Genomic DNA, 19,456 nt, shown 5'->3' on the forward strand with positions numbered 1-19,456 from the left:
TGCACCAAAGGCAAATTTGCATATACAAAATTATCGCAAACAGAGCCTCATATCAACAAAAGAAAAGCAGTGTTTTAATCAGAAAAACCTCAGCTATGTGTCTATGGAAATAGTTTGACAGATTCCCTTTAAGATCCCCATATTATAGAAAAGTTAGCCAAACCAGACAATTTTGGGGTGATGAGCTATCTTATGCACATGGGGACCTCCCAACTTTCTGACAGATGATGTGGAAGATTTTGAATTTCCTTTGTTCTTAGGGGAGATAGACCACCGCTAGAGGTATCTGAGGATGTTTTACTTCCATCTCCCCATTCAGATTGCAAGTATACTTACATACTGTATGTGTTTGGGAGAAGGGCAGGAGGAATAGATGTCTGCCAAATGAACGTTCAGCCAAGAATTACTGTAGATGTACGGGCACATTTAATGCTACACAGAACTTGGTGAAGATGTCCTGGCTACACATTCAGGTGGAGACCAATACAGTGATGGACCCATTGCCACTTGGAATTTGGGGAGGCTGTCAGACTATTTCAGGAGCCAATCTGAAATGTTTAGTGGCCTACCAATAACTAACTCCACCCGGGTTTGTCTAGTTGTGGACTAAAACAGACGTATAACAATTTCACTGTGTACTTCTCTCAGTTCATTCTGACCTCACGTTAAATAAAGAGCATATTAGGAGAATAACGCAATGAAGGGGTTTCATCTTTTAGGATGGAGTGCGTGTAGTCTGACACGTTTATACTGTTTAGGAATTAATACTCTCTGAATTTATTACAGCAGCACAAACACGACTTCCCAGGATAGGAGACGTCAGCCTTTTCCTGCATCTTACAGACAACAAAACAATAGGCACCAATCTCTGGAGAATGAAGAAAGGACTATTGTGGATGGCACAGAACAGAATATGAGAATGGCACACACAGTCCATACAAAACCACTCTGTATATCCAAAATAATCTTACCTAGATCCTATCAGGGACCTATCAAAGTGCAGACGGTGGACCAATGGGTTCTACAATGTTCTAAATTCACATCTACTGTAGGCGTTATCTGGTTAGGTCATCTCAGTTCAGATTGTGGGTCTCCTAGCTGCTGGAAAGCAACAGTTCATACTGATATCAATGTGCTGGACACTTGGCTCTACCTGATAGGGATGGTCCTAGCTGAGAAAGCCCCCTCTGCTCAAACAATAGGGCAAAGGAGAAGTCTATAACATACAACGCTGTAGAACAGAACAATGGGAGGTGGATTTGTGTCTCTTTAAAACAGATTAAAATGGATCGTGCAGCAGATGCAAGCAGGCCATAGTTTTTTTTTTATCATGTTTATAGTAAATAGAGCGCTCTTTCTATTTCTCTATTAATACTTTATCCTAGTCATTTAACAAAAAACAAGTTTTCTCCTAATGGACCAAATATGCTGCATCATTTGCCAAGTTAAGAGAAATATTCTGCAAGGAATGGAAACCGAAGATAAAGTGAACATTTGTCTTCTACCATTAAAATTTTAAGTTTTTGCCATTTTACGGGACCTGGGACCGTGTGCAGAGGGAACGTGTGATGGTGTTCTGAGATGCATCTCAGTAAGGTGATGTATTACAGAGAAGCTCCTAGAAGCGATGCCTTCAGGGTACATCCACATTGGACGAATCTTGTGGTGGAAAATCCAGGCCAGATCCACAGCTAAATCTGCATGAGTGACACACAATTTTGAAGCGCATTTTACCATCTGCACCTCTAAGGGCTCATGCACATGAGCTTGTGTGCCCCGTGTCCATGCTGTGGACCGCAAATAGTGGTCCGTAAAGCACAGGCACTGTCCAAGTGCACGCCGTTTGTAGATGCAGACCCACTGACGTGAATGGGTCTGCGATCTACAAGAGATGGTCCGCACTGCAAAAAATAGAACATGTTCGGAGGCACGAACCGAAATCCCATGGAAGCACATTGTAGTGATTCCATGGGCTTCTGAGCCTCTGCTCCACTTTACTCCATATCTTGAGGATTGCAGACTGCAATATGGGCACGGACAGCCTGCGGTCTTGTGAAGGAGCCCTTAAAGGTAACATTTATTGCAGAAATCTGCATGTCAAGTTGTCACATGACTAATGTAAAAAATGAAAATCACACATCATGATAAAGCTAGAACCAGCCCTGTACCTCACATAGATCCAGAGGCGTCCCCATTCATTGTTTCTCTAGATTTATATCAAGCTGGCAGCTCAGGGGTTGTATCCGTTCTGCTGCAGCTCTCTCCTGATCACAGCTCAGAAGGTAGCTGAAGGATGAAACTGAGCATGTGTGGCCTTCTCAGTGAGCCAAAGAAAATGAGAAAAAAAGAACTACCAGCAGGTGGCGCTGTACAGATACGTTTTATTGTGGCTATGCTAAACAACACTATTCAGATCTAGACGGTGGTTTCAAAATTGTGAAATATATTTCATGGGACAACCCCTTTAACTGTGGCTTTGGTGCAGACATTATCCTCAGCATGTTGATGCTACTGTAAAATGTTGTGGATCTACCACAAAGACGTCTGCGGCATTTCCACCACGTATGGCCATACTGTTAGGGAGGGATATCTCCCTAATACATTATCTGCTGGAACATGGCAAAATGCCGCATGAATCCACAGCTTCAAGCTCGGCCTGTGTCAGCCCCTTAAACCATGGGTGTTGTATTGTGCTGGGGATTCCCGGCGGGTCTCACTCCCATACACTGAAGGGGTAAAGTCGGCAGCATTTCTGTAACATAAATCTGCAGCTGGTCATTTTCCATTCCAGACTTTTTCTGCTACATGTGGATGGCGTTTGCAAACTTGATTAACATTTATTATACTGTAATTTGCTGCAGATTTAAGGTGCGGAAAATACATCACATCTCAACTCGCCCTGAAAGTGTTGAATGTAGACAAATAACACAAACCAGCTATCAGCAAGTACAACTTGACAAATCTATGCATTTTCCAACTGAAAATGGATAGAAATGCACCTGTATGACATAGATTTGTATTGATGTATGGTAGAAGTGCAGTCCACCATCGCGCCATATGCTGAAAAAGAAAAAGGGACTACTTCATGGCAGCCACAAAATGGCTGCTCTATGGGTTGTCATTGCCATACAATTATATGGGAAAATCATGAATCATGAATTTAACAAGACAGGTGTTCTCCTCGCCAGTCTTGATCTCCTGTGCCGAGTGAGATGCGCATCATTTATTAAAAGGCATGTCCTCTGGGCACCAGAAACTAGGGGCTGGCGTAGGCTTGAGCAATCATTTACACCGGATTCTGACGTAAATGATAGTAAATGGGCAGGACGCCAAGCCCCACCACTTTTCTAGAGGAGCACTAAAGGTGACAAATTATTGTGACAAATATGGCATGTTCTTTAATCTGCGTCTTTTTAGCACCACTTTTGTGGTATATAAGGCTTGGCAACTCTCTCCTTCTGTGGTTTTATGCCTCTCTTCTTCACGTATATATTCACACTGGGCATCACAGCAATGTCAGAAGGTTTAGCCTTCATCTCTGTTAATGTCAGATGGTCCGAGTGTTGAGCATCCAAACAGTGAGTTTAAAATGTACAATCTGTTCACTGGGGGGAAAAAAATGACTTTTCATACTAAAAGGCAGGGCTGTAATGTAAAAACAAACCAAAAAGAGCTGTGCTCCGGTGCAATGTGACCTTGATGCGCACATTCACTATTGTGTATTCTAATTGTGCGGTAATACAACTCACAGCTTATTTTGATTCCAGATCCCCCAGCTGGCGCTTAGTGTCACTTCAGCTGTTCGCAGGCCCCCCTCCATTCCCCGCTCCCCCCACCCCCCCCATCCTTTATACAAGTAGCCAGAAATGACATTCTCCCAGCCAAGCGGGGAACCCACACCTACCAAACACACACATACACATGTTCTGAGGCCCACCCAACACCAGGCTTCCTGAGGAAATGAGACCTCATGCATGTCACCCCTTCACTGCCAGGACAACAAGAAAAGGAAAAACGTATTTCTAACCCCTTCATATTTAACAGCCTTCATGACATTTTTTTATTTATTTAGATCTCAGGCACAATATGATTCCAGGCGGTGTCCTAATGCGAGGCAATGCAGTACAGCATCCCTACTGTGTGCCCCTGTGTAAAATCAGAGGCACGGGAATCCATGTGGTATGGTTCCCAAGTATTGCAGTGCCCATGAGTCCTAAGGGAATCCAAGTGATTTTGGAAGGGATTTGTATGGGAGAGTTGGGGGTTTCCCATTTTGTAAGAGTGACATAGATGAAAATGGATTGTTCCCATTTGCAGTTAAAGGGGTTGTCCGAGCTTTTACTATTGATGACCTATCCTCAGGATAGAAAAGCCTGGACAACCCCCTTAAGCCAAATATAAGGCTGAGTTCACATCAGCGTTCAGCCTTTCCGTTCTCCTGCTCCGTTATAGGTGCAGGAGAACGGAAAGAACGGACGGAGCCTACGAGCCCCAAACTATAATGAGGTTCGTTAGGTTTTTGTTCAAAGGAAGATTTTTGAAGCGGAGACAAAAGTTGTTCTTGCAGAACTTTTGTCTCTGCTTCAAAAATTTTCCTCTGACCAGAAACCTAACGGACCCCATTAAAGTCTACGGGGCCCGCAGTTTCCATTGGGCTCAGTTATGTGCCGAATCCGTCCTTTCCGTTCTCCTGCACCTATAACCGAGGAGGAGAACGGAAAGGCTGAACGCTGATGTGAACTCAGCCTTATACAGTCAGGTCCATAAATCTTGGGACATCGACACAATTCTAGCATTTTTAGCTCTATACACCACCACAATGGATGAAACGAACAAGATATAGTTTAACTGCAGACTGTCAGCTTTAATTTGAGGGTATTTCCATCGAAATCAGGTGAACGGTGTAGGAATTACAACAGTTTGCATATGTGCCTCCCACTTGTTAAGGAACCAAAAGTAATTGGACAATTGGCTTCTCTGCTGTTCCATGGCCAGGTGTGTGTTATTCCCCTATTATCCCAATTACAATGAGCAGATAAAAGGTCCAGAGTTCATTTCCAGTCTGCTATTTGCATTTGGAATCTGTTGCTGTCAACTCTCAAGATGAGATCCAAAGAGCTGTCACTATCAGTGAAGCAAGCCATCATTAGGCTGAAAAAATACAACAAACCCATCAGAGAGATAGCAAAAACATTAGGCGTGGCCAAAACAACTGTTTGGAACATTCTTAAAAAGAAGGAACGCAACGGTGATCTCAGCAACACCAAAAGACCCGGAAGACCACAGAAAACAACTATGGTGGATGACCGAAGAATTCTTTCCCTGGTGAAGAAAACACCCTTCACAACAGTTGGCCAGATCAAGAACACTCTCCAGGAGGTAGGTGTATGTGTGTCAAAGTCAACAATCAAGAGAAGACTTCACCAGAGGGAATACAGAGGGTTCACCACAAGATGTAAACCATTGGTGAGCCTCAAAAACAGGAAGGCCAGATTAGAGTTTGCCAAACGACATCTAAAAAAGCCTTCACAGTTCTGGAACAACATCTTATGGACAGATGAGACCAAGATCAACTTATACCAGAGTGATGGGAAGAGAAGAGTATGGAGAAGGAAAGGAACTGCTTATGATCCTAAGCATACCACCTCATCAGTGAAGCATGGTGGTGGTAGTGTCATGGCGTGGGCATGTATGGCTGCCAATGGAACTGGTTCTCTTGTATTTATTGATAATGTGACTGCTGACAAAAGCAGCAGGATGAATTCTGAAGTGTTTCAGGCAATATTATCTGCTCATATTCAGCCAAATGCTTCAGAACTCATTGGACGGCGCTTCACAGTGCAGATGGACAATGACCCAAAGCATACTGCAAAAGCAACCAAAGAGTTTTTTAAGGGAAAGAAGTGGAATGTTATGCAATGGCCAAGTCAATCACTTGACCTGAATCTGATTGAGCATGCATTTCACTTGCTGAAGACAAAATTGAAGGGAAAAAGCCCCAAGAACAAGCAGGAACTGAAGACAGCAGTAGAGGCCTGGCAGAGCATCACCAGGGATGAAACCCAGCGTCTGGTGATGTCTATGCGTTCCAGACTTCAGGCTGTAATTGACTGCAAAGGATTTGCAACCAAGTATTAAAAAGGGAAAGTTTGATTTATGATTATTATTCTGTCCCATTACTTTTGGTTCCTTAACAAGTGGGAGGCACATATGCAAACTGTTGTAATTCCTACACCGTTCACCTGATTTCGATGGAAATACCCTCAAATTAAAGCTGACAGTCTGCAGGTAAAGCATATCCTGTTAGTTTCATTTCAAATCCATTGTGGTGGTGTATAGAGCCAAAACTCTTAGAATTGTGTTGATGTCCCAATATTTATGGACCTGACTGTATGACATGTATATACTGTACTTTATTACACATTAGATATAGCTAAAGGCCATACATTTTACCACAACTACGGTACATAAGTGAGTAAAATAAAATAAATTAGAGCATGCAGTTAGAGCAAAAATACCCTAAAAAGCACATAAAATGCCACAACCAAAGATACACTAAGTGACCAGGAAATAATCCTGTTTTATTCACATGTACCTTCTTTGCAAACCTCTGCCACATTCTGAATTTGGAGATACCCTTAAGTTGCTAACCCATCACTATACAGCCCCACAGCTCTCATACGAATGTAAGTGACGTCAACCAATTTCAGTTAGCTATGACCGTGACAGAACCACCAACCGGTTAGTGACACCTAAGGATTTGGGACCGATACAAATATACAAGCCATGGTTTCCAGCATGGAAGATTCACCTTTTATGTAAATGGACAATTCCTGGGTCAACGGGCAAGGCTTGAGAAAGCAATTCACTGCTGCAAGGCATTAAAAATGAGGCACGAATGTGCCATATATTACAAGTCATTGGCTATGCAGCAGTATAGCGCTTATAGGAAAGGCACGTACGCTTTTCTTGAATATTGGGATTTAATGGAAATTTGACACGGGACACTAGGTATGACAATGTCTAACAAATTTATAGGGTAAATTACTTGGGATGGTGTTATCATAAAAATGCTGCATATATTGATATGGCCCAGGACTGCTATGTCTACTGCACTTCCCCTATAGATGGATATTTCACATTTATCACATGGCGCACAAAGTAACTAAGTTGATGATATCTGTATATAGCATATAGCTGTTTCATTTTTACGATCAGTCTGCTAGGGAATATAATATAAAACAAAACACAAAAAGCATAAAGAATAGAGCAGCGCATGCGCAGGGCATGCCATACAGATATTAATCAGATTCGGAAACATGGCGTACGTTGTTTCAGCTGCATTGTAAATGGATAGCGCTCAATCATGGACATAGATCTTCACTTGGGACTAAAGGTGTCCATACACATTAGACAGGAGGTGGATGAACAGCAGTTGAACAAACAATGGCACGGCCATACACATTGTAGTCCATATTGGCCATTAGTGGTTCATACTGCCCAAAATTTCAATGAAACTGGGTGATGGACAAAAGAGCCTTCCTTCAAAGACAGCTGAACGATCTTTCTTTGAGCAAAAGATCTTTTTATCCGACTATCGGACAAAAATATTAAACACAGAAGACTTCTTCTCAAGCGATAATGCCATGTCATCGATCAGCTAAAACGGTCGTTCGTTGTTAAATCTCAACTGGCGAACGTTCGTTTTGGTTGAAATCATCCTTTTTGATCAACATTAGACCAATAGGTATGGCCACCTTAAGGTTCAGATTGCTGCCCATAGAGCTGTAACCAAATGCAATAGGGAGGGCAGTATAGATGGTGATGCCCACTTGCCTGACAAGCCACCTGCCCTCAAGCTATGTCCCTGCTAAAGGCAACTCGCAAATTCTGCATCTAAGATAAGAGTCATCAACCATACAACAGCCTAGATTACTGGGATTGCCATGGCATGATGCACATAACAATGTCTGAGCCAAGAATACATTTTGGTTCTTGGTGGAAGAACCTATAATGACACCACTCGGATGATCACAGAAAGTTCCTTAAAGGAACACAACAATAGGCCCAGTACTTGGTCGAGCTTGTCAGTCTACCTCTTTAGCATGTGTGCCTATCCCTTGCATGAACAGTTTACTTGGCATCGCTGCAACAATGAGGCCCAGACATGAAGGGAATGTCTGGGGAATGTCTCTCCTCGTTGGCAGGTGACTGCGCGCATGTTCACGAGGTAACTGTCCCTGCGGATGACCCATGGCTGTGAAATTACAGGAATATCCTCACTTCCAGAAGGGGAGTAGAAGCACCCCAAATTTTGGCTGGGTTCCAAATGTCTAAATGAGACACTCAATCTGACTCCTCCGCTCCAAGGGTATATACGAATATAGATAGTAGATATGTGCAAACTCAATGTGTCTGCAGAAGATTTGTTACGCAGAGCAATCGGTTGCCAACCTTTTAATAACGACGTATGACTCACTCATTGTGCCAAGCGTAATGGCCTGCAAAATGCTTTCTATGCAGTTTTTAAACATCAGTTAAATTAAGTTCATGGAATTAAAAAAACTTAATGTATAGTGAAGCAAATTAAGTTATCCATTTCTGTTACACTGGGAGGACAGCGTCTGACATTGCCTTCCTATAGCTGTGAAATATGGGCGACGGCGATTTAATGGAATAAGCGCTTATGCGGACTAATTCGTCCTTATATACAGAAAGGACGAAAATGGAGTGTCTGGTCTTTGGTGTCGGGAAATGTACCTTCTGAGAGAGTCCGACAGGTGCTAGTCAGGCACTCGTATACAAGTGGATCTGTATGGAGTGAGTGTATCGCATGAACGGTATAATTTGGTTACTATGATAGGATGATTACTAAGGGCTGGAATGGCGGTAATTTAATAGCATGTAATATATGAAGTCTTCTAAAATATGGCTAATGGGTAATTGAATATAACAAAAACTGTCAAATAATGAAATGCAATCATCTATAGTATGCAGAGGAATGCAGATGTAGCAGTGCTGGGTTGGTTATTTTAGCTGGTTTTCCATAGGAGTGCAGGCAATAAATTAAATGTATAAAGATGGAGGAGACTTTCACCTGAATGTTCATGTAAACCCTTTATTCTCCTGCGAATGGAAACCAACAAGGGCAAAAATAGTTCCTGCTACAGTGGAAACAAGAGATGGTAACGTCTGTCATACTATTCTGGTCAATTAGATTGTGGCCAGGAAAAGAGGTGTAAAGGCGCAAGTAGGAGGTTCCTGCCACTTCCCTGTTGGATGGAGCATCTCCTCGGGCCCCACAGGTCAGGGTAACTGAGCCCAGCGGCAGCTGCAGTGAAACCAGACACTGTTCCACCAGCCGGGTCCCAATTACCTGCAGAAGCTTTCTAGTTACATACATCGGACCTCTTCCCTTAACACTGGGTTAATGGGCATCGCTGCAAAAGGGGTTAATGTGGACGCCACTCCTCCATTACACTAAGACACAAGGGGCAGCTTCTTCTAGATGTGCACTGGATGAAAGCTGTTAATGAAAGCCTGGGACATGGCGATGAGTGACAGTTCCCAATCCTAAGTCAACGCTGTTAAGGGAGATTTCCGCACTGCCAGATCTCTCTCTCAAATATGCCCTGTCTCATACAAGGGGGACCTCTTCCTAAAGCTAATTACAGTGATTGTGATTGGTTGCTAACCTTACGAAAATATTCACTTTTCAGAAAACTGATCATATAAATAAAAATGCTATTCAGATTACAGTTTTAATGTTGCTGGATTGACTGTAATGTTCTATAAAGAAATAACATGGGTATTTTAAGTTTTTGCACTTTCATTTTTTACTCTAGGCCTTCCCAGAGCCCTAACTTTTTTATTTTTTACTTCATATAAATGTAATAGGGCTTTTTTTTTGCGGGATTTTCTAATGGCACCATCTACTGTTGCATACAATGTAGAGGGGGGATTGGGAAAAAATGCAATTCCGCCACAGTTTTCTGGGCTTCTTTTTTACGGCGTTCTCTATGCAGTAAGACTGACCCATGGCCTTCATTCTCTCAGTCAGTACGATTAAAGAGATACCACATTTGTATTGTTTTTCTTGTAGTCTAATGGTTTTATATTCTGACCCAAAGAAATTATTAATTTTTACGTCTACGGAGCTATGTGTTGGCTCATTTCTTTTCCAGGCTGTACTTTTTATTCATACCATTTCGGAGTGTGTGTGACTTTTTGAACACGTTTTATTAAAAAATTTTGGCGAGGTGAAGCTACAAAGAAACGGTGAATCTGCCATTTTTTTTTCCCCCTCTATGGGATAGATATATATATTTTTTTAAATGATGGTCATTTTGGGATGCAGTGATGCCTATGATGTTTATGTTTATTTTAGGGAAGGGATGATTGCATTTTTACATTCTTTTAATTTTAAAAGGTCCCCTAGGGATCTTGAACATGTGATCATCAAATCACTTCCGTCATAGGCTCCATTGCATTAGCATTGCAGTCTATGAGAAATTCGCTATGTTCCTATGGCGCCCTTCCTCTCTGCACTTGTACTAAATAACCCCTACCGAACTGTGCTGAATGAAAATCCACTCTGCCATCAAACCCATGCAATGATGCATTATCATGTCTGCTGCTTGCTAGATTTGAAGGTAGTATATAGGACACATAACAGATACTGACCCCCACTCCCCCATTATATGGTGTAGATCCCTCTGATCCATCATATTTCGGACCACATATGGACGTTCCAATCCATATAAAACATGCACTTCACCTTGTGAACAAAGAAAAAAAAAAAATTATAAGGCATCTTCCCATTAAGATGCCACAAAATAGTCTAAAGCAAAAGGCAAATCACCCTGGTACAAAATCACCGTTTCACACTTACAGAATAGCAAAAACGTTCGGCAACGAGCCACAAAACCAGACAAATGATGACCTCACTCCGTACATTGAAGAAATACTGCTACAAATGAGAGGGAATGAAAACACGTAAAAAATCCGAGGGGTGGGACGGGCAGATTTGTGAAAGGACATGACTAAGGCTATATGCACGTAGCCTTACACGAATTTTTTGACGTCCGTTTTTCACTGACAGTCAAAAAAACTGCTGTGTGAATAACCCCATAGACCATTGGTCTTAAAACAGACGTGTGATGGCCGTTAAAAAAATGTACATCACATGTCCGTTTTTCACTGTCGTGTGCATGTAGCCTAATGTTTTTCATGGTTTTAGAACCCATTAAAGTAAAAGTCAACCCTTTGATATAAACAAAAGGTCCCAATGCTCAACACGGTCCTGAATGAGAGCCAGACCTAACAGCAAGTCCTGATCTCTGTATGACAAGTTGCTTCTTCTCACTTTCTGTATACTGCTGGCCAGGGCTCAGAGAGGAGCCGCACATAGTCAGGCTTTCTATCAATCTCGCACACCAGGGCTAAGGACACCCGTGATTGTATTACAGAGCTGGCACCGGGAAATGCCTGTGGATGAAGCAGGGTTGTGCAGTGAAGCCTGCCAGCTGTACGTGCGGCCAAGGTAAAATGTAAACTATGAGAGAGAGATGCTATATTTTCTCTCGTTTCCGAAGAGGAAATCGGATGTGCGGTTTGTGATAAACAATACAGGAGTGCGAAACTGGAGAGCGGAGAGAAGAGTCACAGCACGGCTGTCCTTATCTGTGTCCATGTAGAACAGGAGCAGAGTAATTGTGTGACACGCTTCAAGGAACCCTTTCTTATATCTCGGCATATCAGCTTGCACGTAGATCTCAGCCGGTTAATTGTGTCTGCAAACCTTTGTGACCTAGAACGGGCAAACTACTCCTAAAGGGACCGCTCGTGGGGTTACAGTAGGGTCTACAACTTGGCTCTGCACCCTTCCAAAATGGCCGCGTGCTGGAATCACCTGTGCGTCAGTACAGACTTCTTTTGCACATCACGTGACACTCAGAGAGGCTCTCGATAGATTTCTTGGGGTATCGGCGACAGAATTGGAGCAGAGAAATGCTAGGATCACTGTGTCTGACCGAGACTGCGAATCCGAATGGAATGAAATAATGAAATGAACGGCTATCGATACTTGCGAATTGGAAATGTGCTTTCTCCAATAAATTATGAAGGCATGCTACTAACGGAGGATTTTTCACCACAAAGGAAAAAAAAAAAAAAAACATATGTGAGTACGACTGACAAACATATGCATAATGCTGTAATCCTGACAGACGACTTCACACACTCATGTCAAGCACTTTCTAGGAAACTGGAAAGCCTACTGTTTCTAAATCATCTATGGACCATATGTATCTGTATCAAAAGGGGAAATGGGTTTCCTTTACTTTCTATACAGGTTAACACAATATTTTACCAATTTTTATTATTCATTATATGAATATAAAGAACTATCTGACCCTGATATCACCATAGTGTAAAGCCCAACACTGACATAACACCACGCCTGGTATTACCATATATACAGGAAAATAATAGGAATTTGTCATATATATATATTATTTTTAGATATATATATAAGCTTCAGGATCTTTGTCTTTTATGTACTTTTTGCTTAATTAAATGTTCAGTGACTATAAAAGGACTTTTCTGAAATGGCCACAATTGGTTTTCAAATCAATCACCACAATATACCCATGGAAACAAGAGGGTTAAGTCCCGTCCCCCGACCAGCTGTCACAGAGTGAAGATGCATAAAGTGACTTCGTTTTCAATCCTGATTGTCTAAGTAATATGCTGCAAGGCATCTAAAAAAATCACGTACAGGCAAAATTAAAACATTCATTTTTTTTTGTTTTTCTCTTTCAAAATTTCTATTTTCTTTGGTCTTTTGCTTTCTAGCAGGTTTATCTGTTGTTTCCTAAAGGAGATGAACGCTGGACAGAATTGATCAGAGGGAATACGGGACTTGTACACTGCAAAGTCTATGACGTCATTCCTGCGGAACCATCGGTAAGCTGGACATCGAGGCCATCACTGAAGACCCAAGGCTACAGCCATCGGTTCTACCAACTAAAATTTCTATTTTCCTTGGTCTTTTGCTTTCTAACAGCTTTATCTGTTGTTTCCTAAAGGAGATACCACTGGACAGAATTGATCAGAGGGAATAGGGGACTTGTACACTGCAAAGTCTATGACGTCATTCCTGCGGAACCATTGGTAAGACTTCGAGGCCATCACTGAAGACCCAAGGCTACAGCCATCGGTTCCACCAACTAGAGTTTGATATATATTTTTTATAATGTTTGATATTTCTACTTAATAAAAGAACATCAGACACCAAAAATCATGGAATCGTTTGCTGTGAATACGTCAACAGGTTATTATGACCACTAGACCACTGGGTGGGTCCATGGATATCATTTAAAAAGGAGATTTTTTTTTTACATTTTAGGCCAAAAAGGCTCTTCCTAAATGTTACAATGTAGCATTGGGTCTAAATAGCCAGGTATCGGGATTACATCCATGCGGAAAAAAACCAATAGTAAGAACGTGTTGAATCATCTATAAGGTGAAGCACCCTTCAGATGTTCCACTATACAATGGCACCATACCTGTGTCATTTTCAAAATATTAAAAACAATGTAGTCATTTTTACCTGCAGTCCTATGGAAAAACGACAAAACAAATGACCTGGTAATTGACAATGAGCTGCGCCAAATGACAATCTGTATGTGGTAGACACAATGTGCACTATGTATAATCTACAGCACATATCTCTAGCTTCCAGAACAAAACCCTATCTTCCCCCATTCCAGGACATTACTCCCTGCCGCCAAACCCTTGTATTCAGTAATTTGGACGATGTTTTCTAACCACCGGTTTCCTATGATATTGGAGTACATTTAATACAACCTCATGTATAATGCAAGCAATGCTATTTCATTTTCAGCTGTTAAACAGCAAATTCAATTTGGTTGAGCGCTTCTCTGCCAGATATATTACCTTATTAAATTTGAGCAGCAACCCCCCCCCCCCCACGTTATTTTTTTTTTATCTGCTTATGCAGTGAATTCCCATTCTTGATTCTGTGGAAATTCGGATTTTCAGTGATTATATACACACACGCCGATGCGTTATTCTCAATATCTCGTACATGGCGCATTAGCCCAACCTCGATCCAATGAAATCAATGCTAGACCAGGAGCGATAGGGACAGCGGTGCTACACCTTACAGCAGACAGATGACGACGATGATGATGATGATGATGTGTACAAAAGCTGGAGGTGACATTGTATAAACTGCACTAAAATTCCCCCATTAATGAACTACTCCGTTACCAGCGAAAGCAAGTCAAACCTTCATCTGTAAGGAAGGGGTGAAAACGAGTCAAAAAGTCAGACATTCATACAAAACCGCTGTCAAATATGAATAATAGGAAAATCACGGCGACGTAAAAGAAGAATCTGTCTGACGAGAAAGCAGAGGGAAATGAGCAGCACCTCAATGAATGAGATGGTGGGTGGGGGGGGGGGGGTCTCCTTAAAAACAATGTTTTGTCTGGAGGAAAAGAAGCAGCAAACATTTGCATGTCTTTATCTGATTTCTATTTGCAAACACTGGCAGCAGCCGTCTGGTGAACTTTGTCATTTGCATTGACACTTTACACTGAATATCACGTTAGAAAGCCCATTCTGCATATCTAATAAATGGCATTTCACGACAAGTCATAATGACTGAGACCTAATGTGATTAAAATAGATTCTGCTAGCACAGACTGTATATGTGCCTACGGAGTGACACTCGGCCTAGTGGCTTATTACAGTTTATTCCTCATGAAATTCTTTCTAGTGTGAACATATAATTATCTCCGTGACCTTTAACACTGGATTTTACAGGAGGACACCGCAGCCGGAGCAGCCGGAGCAGTCACAGTCCTTACGCAGAATGCGTTTCCTAATGGTGCAAATACTGCTGTATTGTGCTACCGAATCTTACCTAAAATGTGGTCGATGAGCGCATCATATTTACCAGGTAGGGCATGATTATACACCTATTGGGACAAACCGCGACTATCCGATCTATTCACATACAGGGCTACCAACTGAATCCTCCCACAAGGCTATCCAAAAAACAGATGTAGCAGAGCGGAGTTTGTCAGCAGGAGCTCTATAGTTCTACATAGGACTACGTGCGTTTTCTTAAAGCATGCATACCCAAAGACTTAAACAACAAATTCAGCTCTGCTGCATCTTTAGAACCGTAACCACTGGAGGTTAATATGCTGTGAGGTGTAACACAATGATAATGAATAGCTAGGACAGCCACCTTTCAGCTAGCCAACACAGCAAGGGCGAGAGATGCTATTTCAACTGCCCGTCAATCATGGATGAAGGGCTCCTCATGAGACCTGGTATAAGCTTGGTCCTTACCTGGATAAAAATCTTTGGATTTGGACAGCTTGATTGTGGCTCCCGTCTCTTTCTGTAGCTGGACGATGGTCTGGCCACCCTTTCCTATGATAGATCCTGCTGCGTAACTAGGAATGAGGACCTTTAGGAAAAACTGGCCGTCTTCTGCAAAGGAAAAAAAAAGAGTAAAAAAAAAAAAAAGGGAAAAAAAAAATCAACAGTCAGTTCAGAAAACCATGCAAGTCAACGACGACAAAACCCATCATCCCAATAGCTTTCACATAAGGTATAGCAATGCACACATGAATTTATCATTCTTCAACCAAGACTCAGCTACAGTTCAGCCTGTCACGGGGAGAAAATACATGGCAAAGGATGAGTCCAAATCATAAAGCGGTGGAACATGAACGTACATGTGGAGATGAGGCACCCGAAATGTGTGCTCTCAATGAACCCATTACCAAGTCTCACCTCGGAGCAGCATGTTTAATTTGTAAGCATTAAGAGGTTGCCAAGAGAGAGAAAAAATCTCAGTGTAATGTGGAACGACTTCCACGCTAATCCCAATGTATTTCCTTAGCTTCTTTCAATCTCTCATGATCCTCCTATAAGCTTATTAATTAAAGCAGTTTAAGCAGATTTTTTTCCCCTTATTTCAAACTGATCTACAGCTTAAATCACGGTGATCATGGGTGCGCATGGGTCATCGGGTGGAATCGCATGTGCCCGATCCTGGATGAAAAAACTGTAAAAAAAAAAATGCAATAAAAAAAAAAAGACCCCCAAAATACATAAAGCTAGAAAGTAAATATGGAAGGAGCTGAATGAAATGACAGGAAATGCAGGATGTGATAGATTTTTTAATATATAACAAGTCACTGACTTTGCATAACCTCAACATGTTCCAGTAAATATATATCCCTGTACAGTTTATGATAAAAGTGCAGGTCCATGTGTGATTCCTGTGCTGGGAGCATACATCCAAGCCAAGAAAAAACCCACTGATCTTCCTTGCAATTCCTCAGCAAATGCATTCACCTCTGCATCGTTGCATTGTTATGCCTCCAATAGAAATGAACGTGAAGATGCTGGGACACATCACCAGGATGCAGAAGAAGCACCCCCCAGCTCCTGTGAGCTGAGCCTCTCTCTCTCCCCCCCCTCCCCCAAGCTTACAATTAATGATTGGGGGATACAAAAAAAAAAGGCACGCAGTATTGCTCCAGAAAACCCGGCACTCCAGAAAGGGAAGGTTTGACTTGCTAAATAAAAGGATGCCCAGAAACAATGAGAGGGGACCGAGAGGTGCAGCCACTGATGTGCAGCTGACTGGTCTGGTCCCTGCCTCCTCCATGCATCTTCCAGCACTGAGAATTAACCCCTTCCTTCCTGGAGGAGGGTAAGAGATTGCAGTGTTGGTAGCCCTCCATCAGCGGCGAGGTGATTCCTGCTTCAACCCATAAACCGTAACAGCCACGACAACCTCCCTGACATGTGTCTCCAGAAAACAGACCACTGATAACCTACCTGTGAACCCCCCAGAAAACCTTAAGGGGCGTATGCCTGCAGCGTCTTAAGACAAGGTCTATTGAAATGAGCACAGGTTGAAGATGCCAGACATAAATAAAAAACCACAACAATAACAGAAGAAGTCGCCATTTTGACCATAGATTACAAAGGATTTCTTTGGCTGAGACGCCCCATAACATGATAGATATATTGGGGGGTACATTCAAGGCCAGGGGAAGCGAGGAGCTGTCTCAGTAACTACAGTCCACCCCCTTGCAGGACAGCAGCTGGTGCACTCACCTCCAGTGTTGGTCCTCTTCGTGCTCCCAGCCTCCGGCGGGGCTTCCAGGGGTCTTTTTCTTGAGTCTGGGGGGTCGAGGTCTATGGGGACCCCACTGTGGGTCCCATTTTGCTGGATGGGAACTGCCGCCATCATGTTTGTGGGCTGCAGCAGGCTGAGAGTAAAGGGGGACACAAGGGGGGGCCACAGGCTGGGGAAAGAGGGGAGTGAGGGGGGGACCCCACTACCTGCACTGCAAGCACTGCAAAAGGGGAGCCCCCTGGTGCACCTCCAAAAAATACAGACACAGCAATACAAGTAAGAGGGGAAACAGAGACAGAGAAGAGCAAGGCAAAATAAATAAATAAAAGAGAAGCCAGGAGGGGGAGGAAAGGGATGGAGAGAGGGAGAGAAAGAGAGAGCGAAAAGAGGGGGAGGAGTGCAGGACGGTGGGGGTGGCAAGAAAAGGAGAAGGGGGTGATAGAGAAGGATTGGGGAATGAGAGAAAGATAAAGGAGGGAGGGAAGCGGAGAGGTAGCAAGCAGAAAATAAAGCAAGATGGCTGGGACTGAGAAACACAGAGAAGAGGGGAGGGTGCAGAGTGATGGGGAGGGAAGGGGTGTGTGGAGGTAGAGGGGAAGAAGAAGGGCTGAGGAGGAAAGAAAGGAGCGAGAGCGAGATGTGTATGTGTGTGAGAGAAGAGTGCTGCTGAGTGCAGCCTCAGACTTGTTTCCTCGCTTTCTCTCCTCCTCCTCTTCTCTCTTTTGTTTCCTAATAATCCCCCTGCCTGCTGCTCACACTGGCTCTCTGGTGGCTGGCGCTCGCTCTGGTGATCCAGCGCTCTGTCCTCTCCTGGCTGCCCTCAGCAGTGCCTGTGTGCCTTCAGGATGCTGTGGTGGCACATCCCCAGCATCCCACACAAAGGCTCTCCTACCTACACCTACCTATATAGGTCAGCCCTGGGAGCAGGGACTCCAGGCAATCTCCGGCTCCCATGCTTGGGCCAGATGACATTCTCACTTAACACGTTACTTGCCAGATGGCAACCAGCACATAACACAAGTACTGTATTATCATGAGCAGATCATTAATACTATATATATATATATATATATATATATATATATATATGTATATTTATATGTAGTAAATATTACGAATAACCCGACACCATGTCAATAACGCATGCTACCAGTTATATATATATATATCTATAAAGTACAATGCAGGTTATTCTAATGGAATGAATTATAAACAGCTGCAGAACATGTTATAGCTATATACTTCTTATTATTATATATTTATATACCCTCTCCTGTCAGCTATATACTTCTTATTATTATATATTTATATACCCTCTCCTGTCAGCTATATACTTCTTATGTAGGATATGTGTGTGTGTATATATATATATATAACATCAGTGCCATACCCTCTCGTCGCAGCTATATACTTCTTATTTAGGACATGTATATATACAGTATATATATATATATATACACCCTGCCCTGGCAGGTGGATTTTCCACTCAGTTGTATCACTGTACGGTACCCCCATCACCCATGTATGTATATGAATGTATATGACACAGATGGACAGGCCAGGGGCCATGCTGGCTGCCCCTGTAGCAGACACGGTGCGGGGGGAGCGCCGCTCTGCAGCACAATACAAGTCTCAAGTAAACATGCTGGATCCCACTAGGCACAAGGACCTTTGCTGATGTCAGGATCACGTGACCAGCCCCATGACTGGGAGGAGGGAAGCTGCTCATTACAATGCAGCCCTCTCCCGTCACTACAGTGTGGCGTCAGGTGGAATTCATGCACTGACAGCTGGTGATTACAATGCAGGCCCCTCATATTATTAGCCCGGCCGCCATCATTGTGTGGTGACCATAGCAACCAATCCGGCTGCTGCTTTCATTTTATCTGCTCCTTTGAAATGTGAATGCTGCAATCTGATTGGTTGCTATGGGCAGCACAGTGTTGCAGGGATAACTCAGGGGCCTATTCACACAATGCATTTGTGTCTGTGCGCAGGGACTCCTCCTGGAGCTGGTGAGCACAGATTGCAGCCTCAGCATAAGACTCCCTGGCAGGGCTGCCAACCAGAAGTAGCCCAGAATCACGGACAGACAAGAATCACATGTCAGTAGACCCATATACCACCATTTACTGATTAGCTGTAAAATGATAATTACCACCAAAATAATCTAGCAAAGTACCAAAAGCCTAATAAAAATCACCGACACGTCTATTTTTACGGACTGTCCAGCCTACTCCCTGGTCACCATGACAGCGA

The 19,456-nt window shown here is 42.9% G+C and overlaps 1 protein-coding gene across 1 annotated transcript in view; it reads right to left on the reverse strand.

Moving 5' to 3' along the window:
• Positions 1–17,945, reverse strand: part of NOVA1 (NOVA alternative splicing regulator 1) — a 72,359-nt gene extending 54,414 nt beyond the window's left edge. The window contains exons 1-2 of the mRNA XM_040411636.1: positions 17,176–17,945; positions 15,388–15,531 (exon numbers count right to left, since the gene is read on the reverse strand). Coding sequence (XP_040267570.1) covers positions 15,388–15,531; positions 17,176–17,311 — 280 coding nt within the window. The 5' untranslated portion in view covers positions 17,312–17,945. The remainder of the gene's footprint in view (positions 1–15,387; positions 15,532–17,175) is intronic.
• Positions 17,946–19,456: the final 1,511 nt, after the last annotated feature.

Source organism: Bufo bufo, chromosome 11 (assembly GCF_905171765.1).
Source record: "Bufo bufo chromosome 11, aBufBuf1.1, whole genome shotgun sequence".
Classification (NCBI taxonomy): Eukaryota; Metazoa; Chordata; class Amphibia; order Anura; family Bufonidae; genus Bufo; species Bufo bufo.